The 26,341-nt window shown below is 33.9% G+C and overlaps 2 protein-coding genes and 1 long non-coding RNA gene across 6 annotated transcripts; 1 reads left to right on the top strand and 2 right to left on the bottom strand.

The window, feature by feature from the left end:
• Window positions 1–407: 407 nt before the first annotated feature.
• Window positions 408–18,559, bottom strand: LOC105334369 (NF-kappa-B inhibitor zeta). The gene is made up of 9 exons (XM_011437799.4): window positions 18,364–18,559; window positions 14,808–14,953; window positions 14,157–14,481; window positions 13,362–13,887; window positions 5,725–5,851; window positions 5,083–5,311; window positions 4,254–4,375; window positions 3,197–3,487; window positions 408–2,571 (listed from the first exon to the last, which is right to left on the bottom strand). Exons 1-9 carry the CDS (start codon window positions 18,443–18,445, stop codon window positions 2,521–2,523), a joined length of 1,899 nt encoding a protein of 632 aa, XP_011436101.3. The 5' UTR covers window positions 18,446–18,559; the 3' UTR covers window positions 408–2,520.
• LOC136272751 (uncharacterized) lies at window positions 9,711–13,155 on the top strand. The gene is made up of 3 exons (XR_010710808.1): window positions 9,711–9,947; window positions 10,340–10,439; window positions 10,842–13,155. It is a non-coding gene; the product is annotated as an uncharacterized lncRNA (long non-coding RNA).
• Window positions 18,560–19,629: 1,070 nt separating the features above from the next.
• On the bottom strand, window positions 19,630–25,618 carry LOC105334368 (uncharacterized). Of its 4 annotated transcripts, XM_011437796.4 has the most exons (6): window positions 25,523–25,538; window positions 24,132–24,281; window positions 23,549–23,620; window positions 22,643–23,414; window positions 21,885–22,517; window positions 19,630–21,630 (listed from the first exon to the last, which is right to left on the bottom strand). In XM_011437796.4, the coding sequence occupies exons 3-6, from the start codon at window positions 23,609–23,611 to the stop codon at window positions 20,681–20,683; spliced, it is 2,418 nt and encodes an 805-aa protein (XP_011436098.2). In that variant the 5' UTR covers window positions 23,612–23,620; window positions 24,132–24,281; window positions 25,523–25,538; the 3' UTR covers window positions 19,630–20,680. The 4 variants fall into 4 exon arrangements, with proteins under 4 accessions (XP_011436098.2, XP_011436096.2, XP_011436097.2 ...); XM_011437794.4 differs by lacking the exon at window positions 24,132–24,281 and having other exon boundaries at window positions 25,523–25,618; XM_011437795.4 differs by lacking the exons at window positions 24,132–24,281; window positions 25,523–25,538 and adding an exon at window positions 25,340–25,431.
• Window positions 25,619–26,341: the final 723 nt, after the last annotated feature.

Below are 26,341 nucleotides of genomic sequence, written 5' to 3'. Positions count from 1 at the left end.
ACAAAAGTGAAAATTATAATGAATTTATTCAAAACATTATTACCTTATATTTACATTTTCCAGTGTCTTTGCCTGTGATAACACTACATATCGATTTAGTACTATATAACCCATAATACAAATGACGCCAAATTGAGGCGCCAGCGGGGTTTGCTTATTTATATTTATATATTTAATCATACGATTGCTTAAAATTATATAAATATAAGTAATAAGGAATCATTCTTTGAATATTATGAGGTAATAATTTCGGTCGGGGCTTTATTGGATTTGATCACGCCCCGACCAAAATTATCACCTCATAATACTCAAAGAATGATTCCTTATTCCTTATTTACATCACATATACATGTCAAAGAACAGCCTTTAATCATTTTCAGATTATTTGAATAAAATAACGAAATAAGAACATTGGGTCATATTTATTAAAACCAAGTCAAATTAAACAGTGGGTTTGGATAATTCACTGACAGTAAGAATTAAACAGAAAAGCCTTACACCAACATGCAAAATAATCCCGTCTATTATGCATCATTCACTTCACTTAAAGCTGTACAGATTTAACTCCGTGAAAATGGAACAAATGTTATGAAATTGCTTTCCCTTTCACTAAAAACTCAAAATATTTAAGAAAATAACACATATCTGTAAATAACTAACACAAATCTTATCAATATATCTTAAAGCTCATTAAAGTTTTGATATATAATAATCAAGTCAACATTTTCACAATCCAGCTTTGAATGTAAATTCTTTATGTAATGCTCATTTTCAATAAAAATTTACTGGTACCATTAAAACACTCTTAAAGAAATTATAAAGCTACAGAAGTTCTGATGCTAGATTACTGAGGAAATAGGCCAGCCCCTTTCCATCACACAGTTAGCACTTGTCTTATAATACTCGTGTGTATGCATAAACCACACCCATAATTTCATGCTACTCCACTTCAATGCCCTACATGTTTCCTTGTTAAGTAGCAAATGATATCATATATCTAAATGTAACTATGGTAACCCAGTTAAACCAGGGATGACACCCCTAGGCCACATTGGTTTAACACCATTACATGTATTTGATGTACTAGTACATGTACTATATATATAGTGGTACTTTACATGCAGCTACCTTGATTTTATTAAGTTCCAGTCCCTTACAATCTCTTACAAACGAAAGAACAAAATGGGCAAGAGATGTAATAAATCTTGGCAAACTTCCAAGAGATTGGCTAGTTAATTACTATCAACAAGGCCAAGTCTTCTTAATTTACCCCTGGACTCCAGATATTTTGATAAAATTTCTCACATAACCTTTTACTATATAACATATTAATTGTTTTTATAAGAACATTTGTCACCCCTATTTTCAAAGAGGATAATCTCAGCTACCGATCCGACACAAGGGGATTGGCTGGAATCATCCCAAGTTTTCACATTTTTACCCCAAATAAATGTATTTTGTTTTTCTGGCTTACAGATTACCCTTTTTGTTATATTTATATGAAAACTATTGAAAATTAAATTACAACTACAATTGAAAAAAAAAAAAATGCTGCTTAACTTGGTGTACTAGAATTAGACTCAGCCTCATGGTCAACATGGTTATCTACCTATTTGAATTGTTTATAGCAGCAGCTTTATCATCTACATGTATCAGATATATAAGAAATAAAGTCACAACCCATTTTATAAAAGCATCTTATCATCTGAATTATGTATATGTACTATGCATGAAGACTGTTCCATAGGCGTCGGAACCCGGGGGGGGGGGGGGGGGGGGGGGGGCTAGGAATTTCATGATTTTGAGGATTAGTCTAGCCCCCCCACTTTCAATTTGCTTCCGACGCCAGTGCTGTTCTGTTGAATACTTTTGTAGATTTCAGTATGTAAATCCTGAATTGGGGTAAAACTACTATTAGTTTAAGAGGAAGCTCCTAAATAACCCAAGTTCAAGATGAAATCACACTCAATTCCCTTTGGTGTGCACAATGGTTTTTCTCTGCAACATAGTGTTAAAAACAAGAATATATAATCAGCACAATTCTAATTACATTAAGTCATATATACAGGCAAATATTTATAAGAAATGGGAACAAATAATCTTATAATTTGAATGATAATGATGGTAAAGCTAATAAATATTTTGATAAAAGAAAAAAATAAAATCATCGTTGTCAGTTTGAAAACAGCACAGCATGATGGGTGTCTGGTAAAAATGTTGACACGTACAATGTAGTATTAACCACGGTAGGTACTGTGTATAACAACACAAAACAGGGTTGTGATTACAGTATATGTACAGACTAACCACAGTAGGTACTGTGTATAACAACACAAAACAGGGTTGTGATTACAGTATATGTACAGACTAACTATACACACAAGGATGGTGGTATGCAGAAGATATGTACAAAAAATGATGTTCTGAGGATGACCTTGCCTGCAATACATGTTTATAATACTTGAGGCTTATGAATCACAATAAGAAGGTAGGCTCTGTTAAGTTTCCTCTTCTTGCAGATCACGAAACAGTGTCAGATGTTGTTTTTGTGAGAATGAAAATGTCCTTCCACTGAAAAAAAAAAATGAAAGTTATGAATTGGTTTTCTTTAAAAACATGAGATCCATATTCATGCATTAAAATACCAATTAATAAATTGAAAAGAATCTATATGCTTCATATGGTAAATAAATTTCTTTAGTGCATTTTATGTTGTAGCTATATAGTAGTACTTTGTTTTATGGTATGAATTTGTGGCCTTGGATTAACAAAATAGGGTACCCAGTAGTCTTTGAGAAAAATTTGATGATTTTTATTGCAAAAGCTCAAAAGGAACTAAAGACATTATCAACAAACTATTTTACTGAACCAATAAAATTGTGACCTTGACCTTTGATCTAATTAATAAGTAGGGATATTCTTTAAGTGCTAGAGAATCCCCATCTCAATCTATTGCGAAAGCTGAGTGGAAAGTCAAGACATCTGGATATCATTTAATGAATCCCTGAACTTGACCTTTGATATGTCTGATAACCAAAAGGGTCTTCTTTAAGTCTCAACGATTCACCAAAATTAAGTTTTATTGCAGGAGCTGAAAAAGTTCATGACCCTTAAAAAATAACCAGAAACAGTTACAGACAGATGGACAGAGTAAGCGAACATTCAAAGACACTAATATTCCAGTCAATATATTTACCACTTCATTCGTTGCGATATCTCTAGGAACCTCGTTTATATTGTTTTTTGCATCAGCATCAGCACCACGTTGAATCATGATTCGCAGAAGTTTCTGTTTCTCCACACTACTCTCCATTCTGACTCCCGCTGCAATGTGGAGTGGGGTGTCACCACCCCTGGTCACCGCCTGCAGCTTGGACACCACATCAGCATGTTGTGACGGAGTTTCAGCACAAAGGAAAAACTTAATGAGATCTAGGTCCATAGTGTCAATCGCTAACATCAGAGGAGTCTTGCTGCTCTTGTCATCCTGCAATAGATAAATATCATCACATTTCTGAATTACCTGACATGTGTACCAATCATGACAAAATTATTTCTTTACAAGAAGTTCAAGATTAAAATAAGTAACGGAATAAACATTTATTGAAGGATGGGATTAAACCCATGGCCAGCTACAGTTGAACTTCGATATCTTGAACACTGACATCTTGAATACCTTGGATATGTCGAAGTAATTTGTAAGTCCCAACAACTTATTTTTTAAGTATTTTATCCTCAATATCTCCAATTCTCCGATATCTTGAATTTTTAAACTGAGATAATGAAGTTTGACTGTACTCTCAAATGACATCTGTGCAACAACGATTTTAGAAGAAGTTTCCTACATATGTGTAAAGATACTGGTATATGATAAAAAATATTTTTTTCAAAACTATAATGATCATTAATATGCCTTCCTATAGTAATCCAAACTGTCTTGTAAATGAAATGCTATCCAATGCAAAAAATCAGCATGCACTTCCTTCTATTATACATGAAATTTAAACATTACAAAACTTTCCTTCTTTCACCAGTAAACCAGTAATCTTTTAAGGAAACAAATGTTTATTTGAATATACTTAGTGAAAGAAAAGACAGATAAAGACTATTGAATTTTTCCCATGCACAAATTCTTCACAATGGGTCAGGATAGGAATTTAACATCTAAATTCAACACTATATCCTCCAATCAACAGGGTTTTAGGGAAACAGATTAATTAGATTCTGAAGTGAATGTAATACTGATGACCCACCACTTCGTCTGTGCATACTCCAGCATCTACTAGGGTCTTTATACATTCAGCACAGCTGTTGGGGAAGGCAGGACTTTTCCTACATCTGTGAGTCTGGAGTGCCAAAATCAAAGGTGTAATCCCTAGAAAAAAATCAAAAAGACAGGTAGTTAGTAAAAAACTTGCCGGTAAAAGTTATAATAACATTAGCTGTGGGATGCTTGTAGTTCTCAGAATTGTCATTAACATTCTTCAAAGTGTATTTTGTAACGTTTAATTATGACTGAAGGATTGACATTTGTTCCCTCACAGGTACCCTAACATTTTTATTTTTTGTGATAAACTGATTTCCTAGTTTCATAGATAAATTATAGGTACATGCGCCTGTAAATAAGTCAAGCAGTCAATTTAAAGTAGGTTTGACACTGCAATACAGTTAAACTCACTTAGATATATCAGTGTTGAATTAAAATTTTTATTTATATCATAAATATATGTATATAAATTAAACACAAGGCAATGCAAATAATCATTAACCGTATTAATGAGTTCTAGGAAATACTTGCTGTATTGAAATATTCAATTATTTTTTTCTAAATCAAAAAAAATTTTCCCACATGAATTTCCTTATTCTTTGATTATGTTTTTGGAAAAAAAATGCAAATTGATCACAAGATTTCCTTGAAAATAACAAGATAACAAGGCTGTCTTGAAAATATTGATGCCTCAATTGTCTAACCAAACAATATAATAAGACACAATCCCAATTCATCTGCAAGGATTTTGGGTTATTCCGGTCTAATCTTCTTTGTCATCATCAGATTAAATGATCATCCCAGAAAATGCTTACTGTCACTTAGACTGCGAATGTCCAAATCTGTCTCCTCGCAGTCAATCAAGGCATTCAGTACGTCTAAATATTGGTCTCCCATCTCCGCTGCAATGTGAAGAGGAGCCCGGAATTCATACTGATCCATTCTGACAATGATCTTTCCCTGAATGTTTGGATCTGCTCCATGTTGCACCAGAAGTTTGACCACATCAGCTCTTCCATCTAGTACAGCCAAAAACAGGGGTGTCTGCAAGTAAAAGGCTCTGTCATTATCTTTATGAAGAAAAATAAAATCTACTACATGTGTACCAGCAATTTTTTATTCTCATTTAAATGGCATTCCCATATTTCTCTTGAAAATTTGTGACTATGGAACTTTGCAGTCAAGAGTCTACTAGTTTCATTGCCTTAATATTTCCCTTTAGCTTTTTTCCCCCCTTAAGAGTCCTTCCTCTGAATTTTTGTGAATTTTTTAATAAATTTATATGATCTCATCACAAAAGGGTTATGTATCTCTTAGATGCAAGAAACTTTGAAAGGCAAGCGATAACACATACAGAAAAGCATTCCAGTAGTTGATACATTACTGAGAAAAATCAATCTTGGACACATGTACATGCATGTGCATGAACAGATTTTAATCCTTGACCCAAAACGTACCCTCTGTAGGTGGTTCTGGTCATTGATGATCTTTTTCAGGACATCCTCCCCATCCTCTAGTAGCAGATTAATGATATACTCAATGAACCCCAGTTGACTTCCAGCAATGATGACCGAGTGAAGAATGCTGTCAACAGGAAGCAAATTGATGACATCAATGGAAATACAAAACTAAACACACCCATAAAAATTGTCAAATTTTTATCAAAAATATTTTTTACTGTAAAAAGGAAGCAAAGTTAGGGCAACAGTGGAAAAACAAAACTACCGGTAATATACATCAAAAGAAATCATAAAATTTTCACTGGATGAAAAATCAAGTTTCAGCAAAACTGAAACTATATGGAAACCTTGCTGAAACTTGAAGTTGAAGTTTCATGTATAGTTTCCGCAATGCGGAAACCATTATATCGATTCAGCAAGTATCCGTTAGGTTTCAGTCAGCAGAAACTTTAGTCTAAGATTCCTGATGGTTTCCGCAATGCGGAAACTAAATTTGAATCGTGTAAAAAGTTGTGTAAATTATTATGGAAATATCAATCAGTTTCAGAACATTTCCGCTAGGTTTCAGTATGCTGAAACTTTAAGTTAAGATTCCTGATGGTTTCCGCAATGCGGAAACTAAATTTGAATCATGTAAAAAGTTGTGTAAATTATTATGGAAATATCAATCAATTTCAGAACATTTCCGCTAGGTTTCAGTATGCTGAAACTTTAAGTTAAGATTCCAAATGGTTTACGCATTGCTGAAACTATTACTAAAATTGATTTGAGTTTAATAGTGATATCATTTATTTTCAACAGGTTTAAGTTTAATTCTAGCGTAATGATAATGAATCCGTACATACTAAAATGTATAGTAAGGTTTCAGCGTGACTGAAACTATATGTATACATGTAACTATCTTCAAATGTGGCAAATAAGGCGATTAAGAACCTTACTAAGTAATTAATTGAATTTGAAAAGAAGAACTGATGTCTAATCTTGTTTAATGCATATGATTAAATCATTAATCTTAGGTACTCGGGCACGTGTATACATGTGTATACATTCTTTGTCCAGGTGACCTCCTCTGTGATTTTCCTGTATATTCTGTGTGGATTGCAGGGTTTTTTCTGTCAGGAGTGAACAAAAGACTGTTACATAACATATACACAGTACGAAGCGTGAGTTTATAACTGGAGCCCGGCGGGAATTTTTTTTCAATTTGTGTGTACCTGAGTTAGTAAAACTGATAAGTAAATTATAATTATTTAGTAAAATAAATTAATATACCTATTTTGTAAGACTCCTTCTTAAATCATTTAGTTATCATTTGAATGAACCTTGAGGTACAGTAACTAATTAAGCAAACAAATTAAGGTAAAGTCGTTGTAAATTTTTTCAAATCGTACCAAATATTCGTACAACCTGAAGTTTAGAGCTAATTCATTTCTTTTTTAATACCACGCCAACACATGTACACAGGAATTTTTAAAAAATTCTACAGTTGATAATAACAAGTAAAACCCACTTGGAGTTTGAGTCTAATATAATAATTGTTTAATTATTTACATGCATTTCAGACTTTACTGCATGACTGTATCATGATTCACTGGCGTCGGAAGCAAATTGAAAGTGGGGGGGGGGGCTAGACTAATCCTCAGAAATATTGAGGAAAAACCCTAAAAAACCCTAATTCCCAAAATCATGAAAATCCTAATCCGTCGGGGGGGGGGGGGGGGGGGGGGGGGGGGGGGGTATACCTATACTATATACTTCCGAAAATAAATTTCCCAACCCAAATTTTTTTTCCCAAAATCATAAAATTCCTAATCCGTGTCGGGGGGGGGGGGGAGGGGGCTAGTATGCCTATTACTCCAACTTCTCAATCTTTCAAGGTAAATTTAGGAACAATTACATTTCCGGCGAGAAAAAGTGGGGGGGGGGGGGCTATATGCCTATTGGTTAAATCTAACTTTGCACTAAGCCCCCCCCCCCAGCCCCAGCCCCCCCCCCCCTAGCCCCCCCCCCCCCCCCCCCGGTTCGACGCCTATGTGATTCGTGCATTTCTTTACTTTGTATTTACTTTCTGTACTGTAAACACAGATATTGATACATGTTTATGAAACATGCACATGTTTCTGTTATAAGATATAATAAGCATTATTTATAATTTAACTAAAGTTATACGTTATATTACAAAATCAGTTTAAAATCAAGCACTAGCCATGTGGTGCACGTGATTTTAATCCCATTTTTAAAATTTGATTATACATTCGTATACATTTGATGTAGAAAGTATACCAAATAATTAGGGTCTTCCGTTTCCAACGGAAGACCCTATTGTTTTTGTTAGGTTTCTTTTTCTCTATTTTTCACTATTATTATTCTTTTTTTTCTTAACATTTTTCTTAAAACTCAAATATCTCAAATATGCTACAATGGATTTTTATGAAAATTCCACGAATAATACAAAATATCAAGGTCTTTTGTCATGTTGATGACGTCACTTCCGGTCGGCCGTTATATTCGTTTTTCTTTTTGTAAAAAGTGATCCTGTCCTCCCTTTTTCGCGAAAACGATTAAAGATAGAAAATTGAAAGTTTCAGGAATGATAGATTTTTGAATTTCTAGGGCCGATCAGGTAAAACTACGATCGTCCGTCACTTCCGGTCCGCTCAAACAGCATTTTTGGAAAATTGTGTTTTAAAATTTTTTTAAATCAAATAATCTACGATTTTTTTTCCATCAGAATATGTTTTAAACTTATCAAATTTTAATATGAGCAGGTTGTCCGTCACTTCCGGTCGTCACCGGAAGTGATTCTAATATTTCGATTTTTGGAATTTTAAAAGAGTTGCGTTTTGTTGACATTTTTGTACTGAATACAAAACTGAAAACCGTTTTAAAATCGGACTACGCATTACAGAGATATTGAAGTTTAAAAATGACGTTTTCCGGAAATCTGCATTTCGCAGAGTAGGTTGAAAAATTAGTTGAAAAGGAAGTTAATATGATAGTAAATCGTACCAAATGTCAACAGTTTAATTGAACCCTATCAATTCAAAATCAAACGAAAGATCCACTTGTTGCTCGCAACAAGGTGCTTTCAGGTAATTCAGGCATTCTCTAGAAATTAAGCGTCAAAGTTCTGAAGCGAGGGTCTGAGTAGCTCAGTCGATGCAGTCGTGGACATGGCCCAGGTGACCCTGGTTCAAGCCCCGATTGCCGCAATTTTTTTTTTTTTTACTATTTTTCGCTTAGATCTACGATTTTATCTTTGAAGTGATAAGTTTAATCTAATCTATTAAAAAATCGGACGGAAGACCCACTCGTTGCTCGCAACGAGATCGTGTCTAGTTAAAATTATATTTTGTTTATATATCAGTCCGACGTGTACGTCTTACTTCCCGGCTTGTTTAACGCGTTTGTATTTTAATTTCATAAGTATTCTTAACATACTGTTCATCGCATGACCAATCAGTGCACATGTGTAACTGTAAAATAATTGCCATCAATTCATCGTAGTTGTAAATTCACCGTACGGGTGAACGCTGTTAACCGGATCCCGTTAATTGATCGGCATCTAATTATATTTGTGATTTCTGTGTGTGTTCATGCAGAACCTGCTCTGTGATGAACATAATATTTTCACACCTCTATATTTTGAATAAGAATATGACCGTGCTTAGAATCGCGGTGAAATCTGGACAAGTCAAGACTAACTTGTCAGTAAACTATATATGGCTCTATCATATTTAGTTTGGCAAAATCATCAGTACATGTAAATAAAATATAGTTAAAGACAAAATCTGATACATATGTCTCATTAAAACTTGTTTAATATCATTAGACATTTGTAAACAAAAGGTCGGCCATTATTTTTTTTGGTTAATCACGTGTTACAAATACAATTGTAACAAACACACGCCAATACTTTGTCGTATTTTTAAACAGGAAATACTGACTCCGACAGTTCTTATTCAAAATAAATATACATGTAAAAAGTATACTATTCGGTAAAAAATGATAATTTTGATTAAACATTATTTATTTTAAACTATCCCAAGATGCACTTTTCCAAGATTTAGCGGGTTCTGATTGGTCAGTATTGGCGCACTTCATGATTCCGAGCGAAGGTTAAAATGGACAAGAAGGTGCTGTTGTAAAATGGAGAATTGAGAAGCATTAATAGCCTCTACAGCAAGGAGATAATGCAGGAACGAAGAACTCATGTCAAGGTAACGTAATTCACAATATAGATACTCCCAATAACATTTTCAAGGCTCTAATTTATCTCTCATTTGTAAACGAGATCTCGCGCCATCAAATCAAGATGGCGTCATTTTTTCAAACTTGGTTCGGCGTTTTGATTTTTATTACCGTATCTCTTTTAAATATACGTTTTGACCAAGTTAACCATTTACCAACTTTATATGCATGATAATCAAGATTATCCAGGGTATACACATATATAATTATATAAACGTCCCTAATATATGAATGCTTGGTTGGTAAACAAGACGAACAATGAATCTTACGCACATTATACAATTTACAAACTCTAAATGTAACGAAAAAAAATTATTAATTAAATCCGGAAAATGAAATCTTTCACGTTTTTCTTTTTCAGCATTGACAGCATACAAAGTCAATGTTTCCGGTGATTAGTTGCATCCTCTGTTCGGTGATTCGGGTGAATGTTTTGACCAGCTGGACGATGTGAACGCAAGGTATTGCTTTGAAATTGATTATTTTCACCATTAACTCATACATGTGTTGGATGTTTATAATTTACTGTAGTAATTTTTGGGAAATCCAGGTCTAAGTTCTTGAAAAGGAGGTTGATGGGGGGGGGGGGGGGTGAAACAAACTTATTGTTGATAAGTTTTTCCATTGTTCAACAAACAATAATAGAATCAAAATGAAAATAACATAGCTTCAAACAAAACTGAAACATTTTTGACCAGATACTATTGTAGTCATTATATGACATAGTTTAAACAGCAACTGGCAACTGCATAGTAGCTTCTGTATTCAGAATTTTATTCAGAATGCTTTTATTACATGTTAGGCTGAATGACTTATGTTTATTGTTTAAAAATCTAAATGAAACTTTATCATTCATGTTTAAGATAAATAGAACAGACATAAAGTACAGCCCAGTGAATGGAACAAGTTCATTGCAAGAAGAAGAATTTTAATGCTACCACTGTCCAGAACTACTAAGTCTGCTGTAGCCATGATGTGATCATATGAGTGCTTCACCGGTCTGGACAATGCTCGAAAGTTCCCCAAAAAGGCCTATTTCCATAAACTACGACTCGGGTTACATCAACAACAGCCAAGGACACTCCTTATTGATTCGAAAGGACACATCTCTACGACCCGACTAAACCTCTGCAGAACAAGACTTTTTAACTGTAAAGTATTCTCATTTCAAAAAACCTATAAACTATAAAAGTACTTTTTTTATATGATCAAATACCAGTATATTACAATGTCTGTCTGTAAGCTAGAATCTTAGAAAATCACATGGTTTTGACTTATTAAATGATTGATTAGACCTTGCAGATATTAACTTTCATTTTCTTAAATAATTTGTTATATTTGCAAATATTGCATAAAATATTAGACTCCATGTAACATATATCCTCACACCTCCAAGTTGATAAGTGTTAACTACTTTTTTTTCCATTTTCTTTGTTTAAACATTTATTGATAACTTAGTTTTTATTTGCAGCAATATATGAAAAATTAAGAAACCAATCTTAAATGTAAAAACACTGCATTAGGAGATGAATGCAAGGGTCATAGAAATGATAAAATACACCAAACAATATTCAATTATGTCGTATATGAAAATATATAAAGACAACATATACCCCATGTATTACAATTTTTATATAACAAAATTACTTGGATGGAAAGTTGTTTCCATGTGGGTTTTATTTTAATCTGTGTTATGTAACTAATATATAATTGGAATTAGCTTTTATATCATAAGTAAAGTGCTGGTATTGATGAGAATTGTAAGGTGAATGATCTGTGTGATACTTTGTATTTTATACATTCATGCTACAAAAAGCAAGTACATGTACATGTAGTAATACTTGTCGTATATAAACAATGTATATTTTACTTCATGTCTTGGATTTAAAAATATTAATGTAGGTAAAGTAGTGAAATGTAGGAAGGTAAACCGTGTGTAAAGAAGAATATTCATCAGGAATGAAGTGTGTTGCAATCAGCATAATTAATTAAATGTGTACATCATATTTTTGCACATGATTTGACAGACTGCTCCATTGTTAGCTTTTTATTGGCCAACAAGCTTTTCATATCTCCCTATGGGTCATCTATTAAATACTGACAGGCTTATGATATTAAAATCTGATCAGTTGGTACATCATGGGTGGAAATGAAAAGTTCACTTTGGACTAAATGGATTATCAAAAAAATGATATCAAATCCTGTTCTATTGTAAAACATTAGATTATATTACTAACAAAGAAAAGGTTTATCCCAACTTGTAAGTGGGTCACTTTGACATCGTTTTGGAATTTATTGACATATTCAAATCAAATCTGGGTCATACCTCTATAGTCAACTACTATCTTGTAGTGTATTTTTTCAAAAATATTTTATGGTGTACATATTCATTGTAGTTCAAAACAAATTGAGACAAGTGTATCATGTTCATGTAACAGTGAAGTTTTCTTTGTTTATTCATGTACGTGCAGTTATTTTGTAAATTGCATTCATATTTTTAAAAAAGTAAGATCTTTGTTGCATTTTTAAAGGGAGATTTGATAGGCATTTAATCGAGATGAAAAGAAAATACAAATGTAAAGATTTCTATGGGAGTTTTTTTTTCTTGTGCAATTTTATCATTTTTAAATAAAAGTCCCTAATAAGGGAATTGCTATATGGATGTTTCTCCATTATTGTATCTTGGCTGTATTTTATTTATTATTGGAAACAATTTCAGATTTTTGAACAAAATAAATTTGGAACTGTTTGAAATTGTTTTGTTTTTACATAAAGTAGAAACCTTGCTCAGCTTTTGTGAAAGCAAAAATATAAAAAGTTTCAGTAAGTTTCAGTTGCGGAAACCCTTTGTAAACAATATGTTTCCCAATTGTATATGGAGGTTGAAACTATGCAGAAACTTCAAGTTTCAGTAAGTTTCCGTCGCGGAAACCATTTGTAAACAATATGTATCCCAAACGTATATGGAGATTGAAACTATGCAGAAACTTCAAGTTTCAGTAAGTTTCCGTTGCGGAAACCATTTGGATTCATGGACAGCCTAAGTTTCAGCACTGCGGAAACTTAATGAAACTTGAAGTTTCCGTGCTGAAACCTGTCGGAAACTTAAAGTAACCTTAAGTTTCCGCAGAGTTTCCAAAGGGTTTCCGCAGCGCTGAAACCAGATATTTCATCCAGTGTTTAGTTTTTAAATAATTTTACATCCTACTAACCTCAGCATTTTAAAAACAACATACCATGGTACATACATGTATTTTAGATCTATTAATTTCCTCACAAATGTTAATCAAACAATCCATAATTGGCGAGTCTTGTTTGAAAAATAAAAGAAGAAGGTTTTGACATTCAATTAATCATACAACTGATATGATCTAGTAACTCACTTGTCTTCATCAAGGTCCTTATCATACATAGCATCAACATTGGTCCTTTTTGGGGGAGAAGGTTTTGACTCATCATCAATACTACTCGGACGTTTTGTAGACTTGTGTGAAGAACTGTCTGTTTTCTTTTTGGTACCCACAAGATCTTCTGCATTAATCTCCTCTAGGTCCCGGAAATCCAAATTCACTGAGTCAGGGCAGGCAGGGGATTGGCTAGTCTGAGATAAGGTGGGGGAGGAGAGGGCAGGGTAAGCTGGGGAAGGAATATAACATGGTGACGGCTCATTGGAAAAATTGGGGGGTGGGGATCCTGAATAGCCCGAGGAGGGGCTACTTGCATAGAAAGGAGGACTCCGCCTGTATGAGGATGAACTGCTCACGGAGTAAGAATGAGATAAAACTTTGTCTTGACTGCTTATGACATTGTCAATCAGGTCCAGTGTGGGGCATCCTAATGGAATGTCATTCAGTTTATTATCATCCAGAGTCAACCTTGGAGCATAGCCATCACATTCTAAGTCATTATCTGCAAGACACCATCAGCTAATGTTAATCCTTCAGCAAGACAAATCATTAAAACAAAAGCAATCACATAAAAATAAGAGTAAAATTTCTCTGAAACTTGATTTCAAAGTCTGCATTAAATTGATAATTCACCGAAACATCTTATGGGTGATTGAACACTATTAAGCTATACATTTCACACCTACACTTAAAGACCTGTTTTTACAAGCATTGTCTCTTATTTAAGTTACTGCTACAAAATTCTCTGCTTTATGTGAAAAGAAAACTAACCAGTAGTTGGCCCATCAGGCACATCTAGAGCTTTAACATCTCTCTGTGGTCTCACAGGGTCGTACAGGTATTTGCTGGACAACTCCTTTATCTTTTGGGCAGTTTTATTCTGATGAACCCTGAGCGTGTACTGAGCGGCCTCATTCCATATCTGACAACCCGAGTCCAAACCTGGTGCATAGTTGTATTCTTTAGAAACTGTTGAACATTGGAACTGAGAGTTTGCATTGTTGTTATAGACATAGTCTGGTTCTCTTTTTGTAGTGCTACATGGGGGCCAGTAACCATTTTCTGATTGGAGACCAGGGCCCCTCTTTTGGAGTGCCTGGAACAAAAATAAGATGTCACGCACATTGAAAAAATATTTTTGCTTATCAAAAATTGAAGATTTTCTAAAATATGAGGTAAGTAACATGACACAACAAATCAGGAAAATGAATTATATACGGGTATGTACATCACTGAGCCATCATAATAATATCATTGGAAAATTGTCAATTTAAAAATTAATTCATATAAAAAGATGTGCATTTAATATTGACAACAATAGTATTTCCCGTGGTGGAGGAAAGACATAAATTGGAAATGACCTTCAAATCAGGATGTAAAAAAAAAAATCAAAGACACCTTTCTGATAAAAATATGACTTACAGCATTGTTCTTTTCATTTTTGTTGTTTTTGTTGGTTTTAGTGGTTCCCCTTGTCTGATTTTGGGTTGATCCTAGTTTGAGACTATCCAATAGATCAATAAGGTCCTCTGTTGGCTTGTCTGCTTTCTTCTTAGTCAGTGTAAGCCCTGGAATATGTAATGTACATTAACTATCTAATATGTAATTTACAAATTCTTTGTTTCTCAATATTGATACCTGGACACTTGTTCTTTTTAATGTAACCAGAATTAAGGTTGCTGAAATGCCAAAAAATTACCAATCAGATGCACCTGAAAATTTTGATTATGATTAACTTCTCTTAACCATGAACTATTATTGAGGTAAAAGAAGCTTTTAAAACCAAACTAAAGCTATGCCATATTAGTACTGTATTCAGGGTTATTTTTGCCATCAACACTTGCAAACGGTTTCCCCCATCTTAAATTCGCCCAGACACGCTCGTGTATTAAAGAGATAAAGTGGAACATAGGAATTCGCCCAGTCATAAATTTGCCCTCTAATGAGGGCGAAAGGGGCGAAAATAAAATGGGGGAGGGGGGGGGGGGGGGGGGGCGGGCGAATATTTCCTTGCATACAGTATTCAATATCTGTTTGTAACTTGATTTTTTATTGGTGAAATGTAAAATTAGTACACTCATCTATATACATGTCCATGTATAAAATTTTTAAAGATGACGTTTAACAATCTACGATCCTCAGCAATGTCCGATAACTCTAAATTATGCAGAATTTATTTATCCGTACCATTAATCTGCCTTTTATATAGACAAATTTAATTAGTCTTGAAGTGTTAATATTACACTATGCAATTAAACAAACCGCTTGGCGAAGTGGCTCCAGGGAGATCTGGCTACCACCTACAGGTAAAGGTTCGAGCCACCGTTTCACCGATAACACCTTTTTTAAACTTTGATCTCTACTTGTATATGTTATTTATTCCATTATATTCATCGTGGCCAAAATTGCAATTACTTTGTAAAATGCATGGATACCATCAAAAAATTTCTTTTTATTTCATTTATAAAGTTTGAAGGGTAAAAAACATTTGTAAGATTAAAAAAATATTTCAGGCTGAAGATCTGAGAACCTAAATAGTTTGTTCAGAAAAATGCATCAATTTGCATGGCTTTTCGTTTGAATTTTGTACTAAACTTTTGATTTTTCAGTATTTTCATCCTAATTTTTGTCAGTACCTGCATCATTATTGAATTATTACATATAGATATAAATTCAATAGTTTAAATTGAATTTACACTCATATAAACTGGGTTAGAACAGATAAATGCTTTTTTTATAAACAGTTTGTAATTTGTAAGCATAAACTGTAGAGCACATATCATAAACATATGAGTCAAAGAAGAAAATATGAGATATATGTCCTTAGCATAAAATGATCAAAGGTCAAAAGAGATATTTGAGTGCTGTATCATATATACACTTTATACGTACATAATGATTAATAAATTATCAGCTAGGGAGGTTGTTAATGAACTGTCTACTGAAATATTGATTGCTCAATTGCTCAATTTATAAAATTGAAAATACACATATTTTACTTTAGAATGCTATATTTCATGGACATATTATTTCATTGTGCATGTTATCTACTTCATGAATATAAACATATCTTCTGGGCACTTGATCTGAGTGGAATTCAGCAGGTATAAATATATAATCAAGCATTTTCTGGAAAATGGAATTATAAAATATATGAAAATTAACATCTGCTAGCTCACATATTTATGAGCATTGTAAAATAAATGTTAATAAAGAGTATACAGTTGATGTTTTAAATTAAATTGCTCTTTAAATTATTTGCAATTACACAGCATTAAATCCTTTTATATGCACTTAACCTGATTACCTGTATCTAAGTTTACAGACAATGACATGAATCTCTATTTGTCTCAATATTGTTTAATGTATTTAACTTGTTGACATTTAAATATTGGTTTTTCTTAAAATTTCCCAAACTAACTATCATAATCAGTGACAGAAAAGGGAATTCCACAGGCCTACAAAAGGTGGTGTGTTATAGTTTTGGAATTTCCAAATATTCAACGAATATATATACACCTGTGACAATTACCTGTAAGACATTTAAAACGTGTAGAGCAAATCAATAATTTACACACTATATAGTAAAATAAAAATACCATTAATAAATGTTATAATTAGGTTCAGAAACTATTTAAATAATGCCAAATTCACAATCAACGTACTGAAGTACTGAAAGCCATGAAGGCAGAGTCTTTTGATGTGTAAATATGCATCATAATTGTGTGGTAAAGACTGTCTATCTCTCTCTAATGCTTTTAATGTTGACAAAACATCAAAGAGCGACTAAATTTTTTTAAGTGGATAATATCAAAAATAGGTCTTTCTAGTAGAAAAAATTCAGTGCATTGTATTTTGAAATGAGTGCATGTTGTATATGTGCCCAAAATGCATATAGTTATGTTTTATAAAACAAGTAATCAATAACAAGAAAACAAAAAAAATAAAATCCTTGCTATATTTATTCGCAAACAAAAAACCAATAGATTTTACAAAAATGGCTCTGTGAATTAACTATTTGCTATGGCAGATGGGTAACCTAGCAGAAGCTTCTACTTTGAAGTTGTTCAGTTTTTTTTGTTTCCTTTTGCACTTGTGATATTTATAGGAACACTTGCAATTTGCTTGCCTATAGCCAGGACTTTGCTTTCAGCAAAGCCTGGTAAAAAATGAGCTAAACATATGTAATATATAGAACCTATAGAATTGCAAAAACATTCAATTTTTTTATTCAGTTGTATGAACTTTTTTGTGACGTCACAATGATCATAGCATAACATAAAATCTCGGTAATTTTTACAATTTGCCTTTTTCAAATATAAATATATAAGTAATTAATAAATAGCAAAATGAAAAAGTTCACCAGGATATGAACTTGGTTGGTACGTGACCCAATGAAATCTTCTGAGAAGCCCTTCGGCCTTCACAGGATATTTGATCATGTGACCAACCAAGTTCATATCTCGGTGAACCTTTTAACCTGTTTATTTCTTGAACAATTACCTAAGGTCCCCGGCTGTCATGTGAAAAATATGTAAATGGCGAAATACATGACAAATCTCAATGCATGACAAACCTGTGACTTGATTTCATCAATTACTCTGACATTTAATCAACTTCTACAAATACTGCATAATAACAACTGTATGAATGTTTGACAAGGGTGATCAAATATGATACATGTATGATATAGCCTCCTCACCACCCCCCCCCCCCCCCCCCCCCCCGAATAAAAATATATGACATATGACGTTATTTATAGTTAGGTAACGTTTAACTTAACGTTACATCATTATAGAGTATAATCGTATCATCAGCCCAAAGGTGTTCTTTTGGGGATCATGAAGTCCAACTTACCTTAATTTTTTCTTGGAGTGTTTCGCTTGACTAGTCATATACAGTCAAAAAGTACACTATAAGAATCAACAAGTATATACAGTATACATATGCAGTACAGATGATACACATAAACACTTACCCTTCGTAATATTTACGAGGTCTTCCACCGAATCATCTTGTTCCGAAGCTTCTCTCTTGTACACTAAACCGTCTGTACCCATTTCAGAAACTTGTATCCATCTTTAAATCTTATTGATAAAGTTAAGGAAGTTTCATGTACTCGCCAACTTCGATGCAAACGTAATTTTTCCTACATGGGAAATCCCCTATATTGTCCTCTGACGTCATTCCAAAACACGCGGAACTTCTCGGGTCTTGACTAAAGATTATATTGGAAGAGGATGGGAAAGGGGGGGGGGGGGGGTTAATAAAGGATTTATATTTATAAATAAAATCCGCGATAAGCGTTTTGTTTTTAAAACAGGCCATAATTAAAATTTAGGACATGTCCCACATAGGATATAAAAATACAGTGCTATTAATATATTAATAAATTTTATTGACGGAAATTGTGCATAAAATCTTCATTAAAATACAGACAATGCCAACTTTCTCGGTAAAAAAGATAACGTTATACACTTTAATTTAGGATATTGACTATTGAGATCGGAGTTTATCCAATAAAAAAATCCAATTTTGTACTGTAAATTTTAAATCCCATTGATTTTCATTGATATCCCAAACAGGATATTAGAACCATTTTAACAAGACCTTGGACATTTAGTAGGATGTAATTATCTATATTTTGCGTCAGAACAAATAAACATAAAAAAATGACGCTGGTTTCAAGCAATATATGCACCGGTTGTGTAGTCTTAGCTCAAAAACCCATGGGTTGCTGTTTACAAAACTACCCAATGTCCAAGCTCTTGTTAGGTTTAAAATGGTTCTATCCCTATGTGTGAATGCAGACCTAGGGACATCTGCTGATAAACCGGGGGGGGGGGGGGGTCTATAAAGCAGATATAGTTGTCCAGGGGCAAAGATCCTATTTCCTGTACAAAAAAAATCATTGGATACAAAGTAACAATGGTAGATTATGGAGAGGCCAGAGTGTTCCAGACAAATGTCGATTTTTATACATATAAGATGAGCAATACTTAAAAAATTGTTTGTTTAGTCAAAAATATATTTCATCTAATATATGCCGATTTCTTTATTTTCAAAAGTTAAAAGCATCTAAACACTTGTTGGAAGCACTTTTTAAAAATTGTTTGTTTAGTTTAACAATAAATTACCTTACATATAAAGCTTGGTTCATGTGACTTTTAATATTGATTAAATAAGTAAACTACATTTCAAATTTTGCTGCCATAGCAATACCAACACAAGAAATTGAAAAACATAAATGTACATCATTTTTATTGACTTGATTAATACACAATTAACACTTAGTAATGAACATTCAATATTTACATATAAACAAATAAAATACAGAATGATGATAATTCATTCTTCGATGAAAGGCGAGAAATGAACTAGCTAATATGGAAAAGTGTTTTCATCAACAAATCAGACATGTACCAGTATTCTTAACATTTTATCCATACATATGTAGAGATTGTTGAAGAGAAAAGCCTTGAGCTTGGAAGAATCATATTGTTTTCCTGACATTAACAGGTATTTCCATAAGGAATTATCAGATTTAGTTAAGAAAATTTCTTCAACATTAGTATCTTGGGTTCAATGCATGATCATCTTGCATAAAAATATCAAAAACTAAAATTTTTAAAAAGTTCTGACACCCTGTATTTGATTTTTGTTAATGTGATTTACCAAAAACACAGAAATTAAAAATACAATTAATTGGCAAAACAAGTATGAAGTAATTTTTAAATTCAAAAAGAGTAATTTATCCATTCATAATGATTCTATGAACTACAGGTAATCTACATTTTGAGTTACTTGAATTTGTATACAATCAGAGAGGCCAAGTCCGTTTTAACATTTATTTCAATGTAACCATAAACAAAGAAATAAATGTTAAAACGGGCTTGGCCCCTGTGTATACAATGATATTGTTCTAAGCAAATACAATGTACTGGTATTGTTCCAAATTAGTAAGTCCATACATTTTCATTAATGCTATAAAGCATAAGTCACTGAATATTTACATGCACTTCAATCTGAATACAAGTTAATTCAATCTTCCAATGCTTACAAAAGAAATGAGGTATGTCAATAGACACATCCTAGGCTTGAGAGCATTCAAAGATCAAATCTGAACTTTTAAATCAGAGTGATGTGTACCTTTAACACAATATAATCTAATGCATCATTTAAAACAAAAAGTCTATTAACACATAAAATATCAGACAATAAAACATGTCAGACACAATAACAAAGTAACAGATTATCTTCCACTGTAAGTCCTGAGTAGCATCTCGAGAGCGCTTTCAACGCGACCTCCTTTTTCTTTTGGGTGGAGACACTGTGGTCTCGGATGGCTGAGATTTCCGTTTGACTGCTTCTGTTTTGGCCTTGATCCTCTCGCTCCTGATGAACAGCTTTCCTGACATTTCCATGGCTTCTACACTGACCTTTTTATCCGACTTCTTGCCTTTGGCGTTCTTCCTTCCTGCAACTTTCCTTATTTTAACTGTAAGCTTCTTTGCCCGTGGTGACCTTTTAACCCTTGCTGCCTTCTTCTTAGGCTCTGGGACAACCTCCTCTTCTTCTTCATCCACTTCATCTTCCATCACATCCTCCTCCTCAACCTCATCATCATCAGGTATTTCCTGCTTGAATTTTCCACACTCCCTCTTGTGACGAGTAAGACTGGTCTTGGTTTTGAAGTAGACATTGCATTTCTTGCAGTAAGGTTTCTCCACTCCTTCATGGATACGTCTGAAGTGTCTGTCTCGGGAGACCTTGTCGTAGAACCTTCTGTCACATCCATTGCATGCAAATGGGAAGATTCCAGTATGACATCTCTCATGGATCTGTAGGTGAGCTCTTTGAGTAAATGCCTTTTCGCAGAATGCACATTTGAAAGGACGTTCTCCAGTATGAACTGTTAAATGTCTTTTTAGCTTTGCATCATGGGAGAACTTCTTGTCACAAAATGGACATGGATACGGTTTGATGGTTGTATGCACATTGAGTATGTGATTGTTGAGCTCACTTTTAGTTGGGTATTTTTTGTCACACTGAGCACACTCAAATGGACGCTCTGAAGTGTGAACCCTTCTCATGTGGACCTCTAGCTTGCTGTTCTCAATGAATTTACCACCACATATTGCACAAACACAAGGCATTTTCCCTGTGTGAGTCATCATGTGACACTTCAAACCATACTTGAACATAAAATTCTTGTTGCATTTGGTGCACTGGAAACATCTCTGTCCTAAAAAAAAAAAGAAATAAACATTGATAACCAAAACATTTCATGTTAACAGAGAATAAATATCTTTTAATACAAATGCTTGACATTATACAGGTTTTTTGTAATGTCAAGTGCTTGTGTCATAAACATATATGCAGCATGTTCAAGTTACCTTTTGCCTTTATATACACAATAATGTCTAGTTCTTTAACTAAATATAAAACCTAAAGCCTAATGAAACATAAATCTCTTTTTAGAATTAATTCTCAACACACCTGTGTGGCGTATCAGATGCTTTTTGATGGTGTCTCTCATTGTGAACAGCTTGTGACAAGTTGAGCATTCAAATACTCGGTCACCACTTGCATTGGTGGTCTCCCTGTAACTGCGGGTCTTGGCATTGTTTCTCATGAGCTCTTCGACACTCTCCGTCACTTTACGGAATCTCTCGCAGCAAGCTAGGAGATGCTCCTTGGGGACTCCTATTTCACTGTAATCCTCATTGTCATCGCTGTTGTCTTCACCATCACTGGGACTGGCTTTTGGAACATATTTCTTCACCCAAGAGTTGACTGTCCTGGAGACCACATTCTTGCTTGGTTTCTTGGCCTTGTACGTTGGTCTTTTGACACGCCTGGTTCGGTAATCTTCATCATCATCGTCATCTTCATCCTCTTCAGAAAATTCTGAGTCAGTACTTTCATCTGACGTAAAGGCTGCCTGTCTTTCCTTAGCTTGAGGGGAGTAAACCATAACTCTACTCATTGGTTGATCTTTGGGTCTGGAGGATAAGTATGACAAATGATCTAGTCCAATGTTAGAAATTTTTGCTTTCATATCAGCATCACTGCCATAACTACCATCATCACTAAACTCTCCTGATTTTGTTTGTCTTTTCTGCTGTGCCTCTGCAACAAAAAATAATGTAAATACAATTATCAATTGAAAAAAAGTATAGTGAGATTTTTAAACACACTAGCCAATGTAATAACCATTGCAAAATGCACAAAACATTCACTATAAAAGTACATACTCTTTCCTCTACGAGGTGAACTCCTAATGTCTTGAACCTCCATACTCTCCACCTCCACCTCAGCTGGTTCAATATCATCACCAACAACAGCATGTTCAGCAATGATGCCAGAGTTGTCCCCCTTGTCATCCACCATGTACACAAAGTTTTCTACTTTGGGTTGCTGCAGCTGCTCTGCGATAGCAATCAAAGAATTTGCAGCATCTGTGTCAGTGGGCACATCCACTGCAATTTCCTGCGTAGCAAAAACATCCTGTGTCTCAATCACCATCTCCTCTGTCTGTTCAGATTCAGTGTTTTCTATGATATATTTATTGTTGTCCTCTTCATATGAAACAGTTTTCAGCTCACTGGCCTCAGGTGATGTCACAACATACTGAATGGTGCTTGCTGTAGTCTGTGGAAGATAGGTAGTCTCAGTGGTAGTGACTGGCTGTGGGGAGCTGACAATAATCTTACAGGGTCTGCCGCCAATATTTGGAAGAATAGAGCGAGCACCAGTTATAAGAGACTGTCCCTGACCACCTTGTATTGAGAAGCGAGGTGAGGATGAGTTGGGGGAGGTGACAATGAACTGCAATGGCTGGCCAGACTTCCCAACATTACCAGGGAGGATGATTTTGGTGCCTGCTGCTAGGCGTGTGGTCGACTGCTTGTTGCCAGAGTATTTGGCAGGAATAATAATCTGAGTTGGAGATTTGGGACTGACTTTGTTCGGCATAGGCTTTAGAAGCTCCTCTTTCAATCGACTTTGTGCTGGAATTTTTACAGTCTGAAAAATGAAATGAATATGTATGAGACATTGACAAACTGAAAGAAATTTACATTTGCTATGATATTTTTTTTTATTGTGGTTTATTAATTCACTCATGAAGTTATTTGATTAAAGTATAACCTTTTACCTACCTGGACCAATTCTGGCTCTTTCTCCAGATTGGGTGGAACATACGGCTTTGTGTTGTTGTCCATTTTGCTTTACTTGAAAAAAATAATGATGCAAATTTTCATCATTCATTCATTGTATGGAAATTCATATTTTCTTAAAAATAGATACTAATATCAAGACATATATCAGAAATTTTACTGCTAACCAAGATAATCAAAGACCACAGTCACTATGCATACTCATGGACTCAAGGCTTATACCTATTGAGCCCTAATAAGTTTGAGTTTTAAGTCAATGAGAACCCACAGCCCTGGTGAATATTTATTAAATAAAATACAAAAGTTACCTGTAACTTTTAAGTTAAAACAGATCCATCAAGCAGGGTTGTCTCTAAAAATTGAAGTAGAAGGGAGAAATAAAAAAGTAGAAGGGGATCTGGAGGTCTAGCTGATAGCTAGATTGTGTTTGAAATGCAATAATAGCCGGGTAATTACGTCACTTTAGGCGGGGAAATTCCCCGCCTCCCGGGTCTTAGAGACAACCCTGATCAAGCTTCATGAAGCTATAACATCTGCTTTATTACATTACAACAAAATAACTCACATGGGGTGGATTGAAGAGTCTCGTGTGAGATGTCTAGGGAATAGAATAGTACTGCCCCGCTCCTACTACTTAGTGGGTTAATCCTTTAGCTCAGAAGAGGGTTGGTTTTTGAACTGAACGGTAATGGGTTCAAGCCTAGTTGTGGTCATTCTATTACGATGTATAATGCTGAATGTCAAGTTGAGTGAGATGCTATATCTTATTTAGATAGAATGTTCTATCGTTAAAATGACAGATGTCCTACGGACCCGGTTTAACGATAGAATTCGTCCCATATACTCGCTTTGTAGCAAATAAAAAAAATTATATTGCGCTGTATCTCGCCTAAATTTTCATATGATTGGTCTTAAATACCTACAATATTGCTCTTTTATAATCCCATATTAACACATCAACTGTTTTTGCAACGAAATCACTGCCACTTTTAACATCACGTTTGAAAATTCGCTGTTTATGGTCGCCATGTTAATGATAAAATCTGAGACATTCTGATTGCAATTTCCGACATAATAGAAGGCAAATTTAAACGTGTATCTTTATAAAATGTCTTGGTATGACTCATTAAATGGGTATTTTGTGGACTAAACTACATATGCATGTTCAAAAAGGTTTGGAATGTTTAAAAACGTGTTTTTCCCTTGCAGATTATTTTTAACAGACTTAAAATCAACGCGAAGCTGATCCGCTTCACGGCTGCTACATTGCAAGTATATGGGATGAATTCTCTCTGTGACCTGAGCGTAGCCTGGTCACATTAGGATTATTCTTTCTATATCTTATTGAGAGATGGTGCAGATATGAAATTAACAATTTATAAAAAAAAATCTACATAGGCCTACATTTATTATCTGCATAATACAGTATTTGACTAAATGAAATGTTAGATAATTAAAAATTTGATATAGGCCTAGGTAGAATTACTATGTCAACATAGTAACAGAGGAATCTCGGATTAAATTCGTGTTGACCATTCGTATTGTCCATCAAGTTTGGGAGAATGTTTATAACTATCTAGCATATTTTCTTCTCTCCTTTGGAGATCTTTGTGTAATAATGTCATGTACAGGCGCCATTTTGAAATAAACATTTTCCAATTGCAGTAACCGAGTAAACTCGAACTATTTCCAATAAAAGTAAATTAAACAACACTGTGTGCAAACTAATGACACAATATAACTAGGAATTAAACAATTAATCAAACAAATCACCTTTTGTTCAGTGTCTGTGAAATTTGGACGCCATTTGCAATTTTCAAAAGGTTTGGAAAGGGAGGGAAGCCCGAGTAAACTCGAACCGTCAACGATAAATACCGTTAAACTGAGTTTGCAGTTGAAAAATTATTTAACAACTTACCAGAAATAGCATGAAATAACAAGAAAAGTGATACTTACCTAAATATGCGCTTTAGTAATTTGGAGAGAATTTTCCGCCTCGCAGAAGCATTCCGGAAATCCGAACTACAAATGTAAGTATAAAATGAAATAAACAATGTAACCAATTCCGGATTGATATCTTATCTATGACCTGTAGAAGCTAATTTTTCTTGTTTATGCTATTTTATAGTAAACTATTATATATATACTGTGTATCAACAATATTTATTTATTATATATTTGCAAATTATTTATGAATATTACTATTATAAAGTTAATAACTATAAGTAACATGTACTATAAAAATGATAACTGTATATTGTATGTATTATCATATTAGGAGAGGAACGCAGCGTAAGTTGCAAGAACTTGTTTCCAATCCTCTTGTGTAATTACGTATACACAATAAAATATGTTCACATCACATATTGTATACATGAAATAAATTCTATTTCAATACGTCAAAAACTTTTAGAGCTTTTTCGATCCTTAATTTTATTGAAAATTAAAGGATTATAGGCACAATTTTTGAAAACTTAGAACCCTCTTTCCTAAACGAGTATCTTTAAAACAAAGTGATGTTCAATATTAAACACGAAGTATCAAAGGGTCGATCATTAAATACATGTACACAATGTGACATTGTACCAGAGACATATAAATAAATGTTATATGTCTCTGCCATGATTATACATGGTGCGGGTTTCAACTATTGAAAATGAACACGTTTTCGTTTCTCCATGGCTGAAAATGGGGTTAATTTCCTTATTTTTTTGGATTTTTATTTTGTGCTGACCCGAACAAAAACTACATTTTTTAAATATTGTATTAAAATGG

This window comes from Magallana gigas, chromosome 2 (assembly GCF_963853765.1).
Source record: "Magallana gigas chromosome 2, xbMagGiga1.1, whole genome shotgun sequence".
Classification (NCBI taxonomy): Eukaryota; Metazoa; Mollusca; class Bivalvia; order Ostreida; family Ostreidae; genus Magallana; species Magallana gigas.
This window is presented reverse-complemented; position numbering and strand designations above follow the sequence as displayed.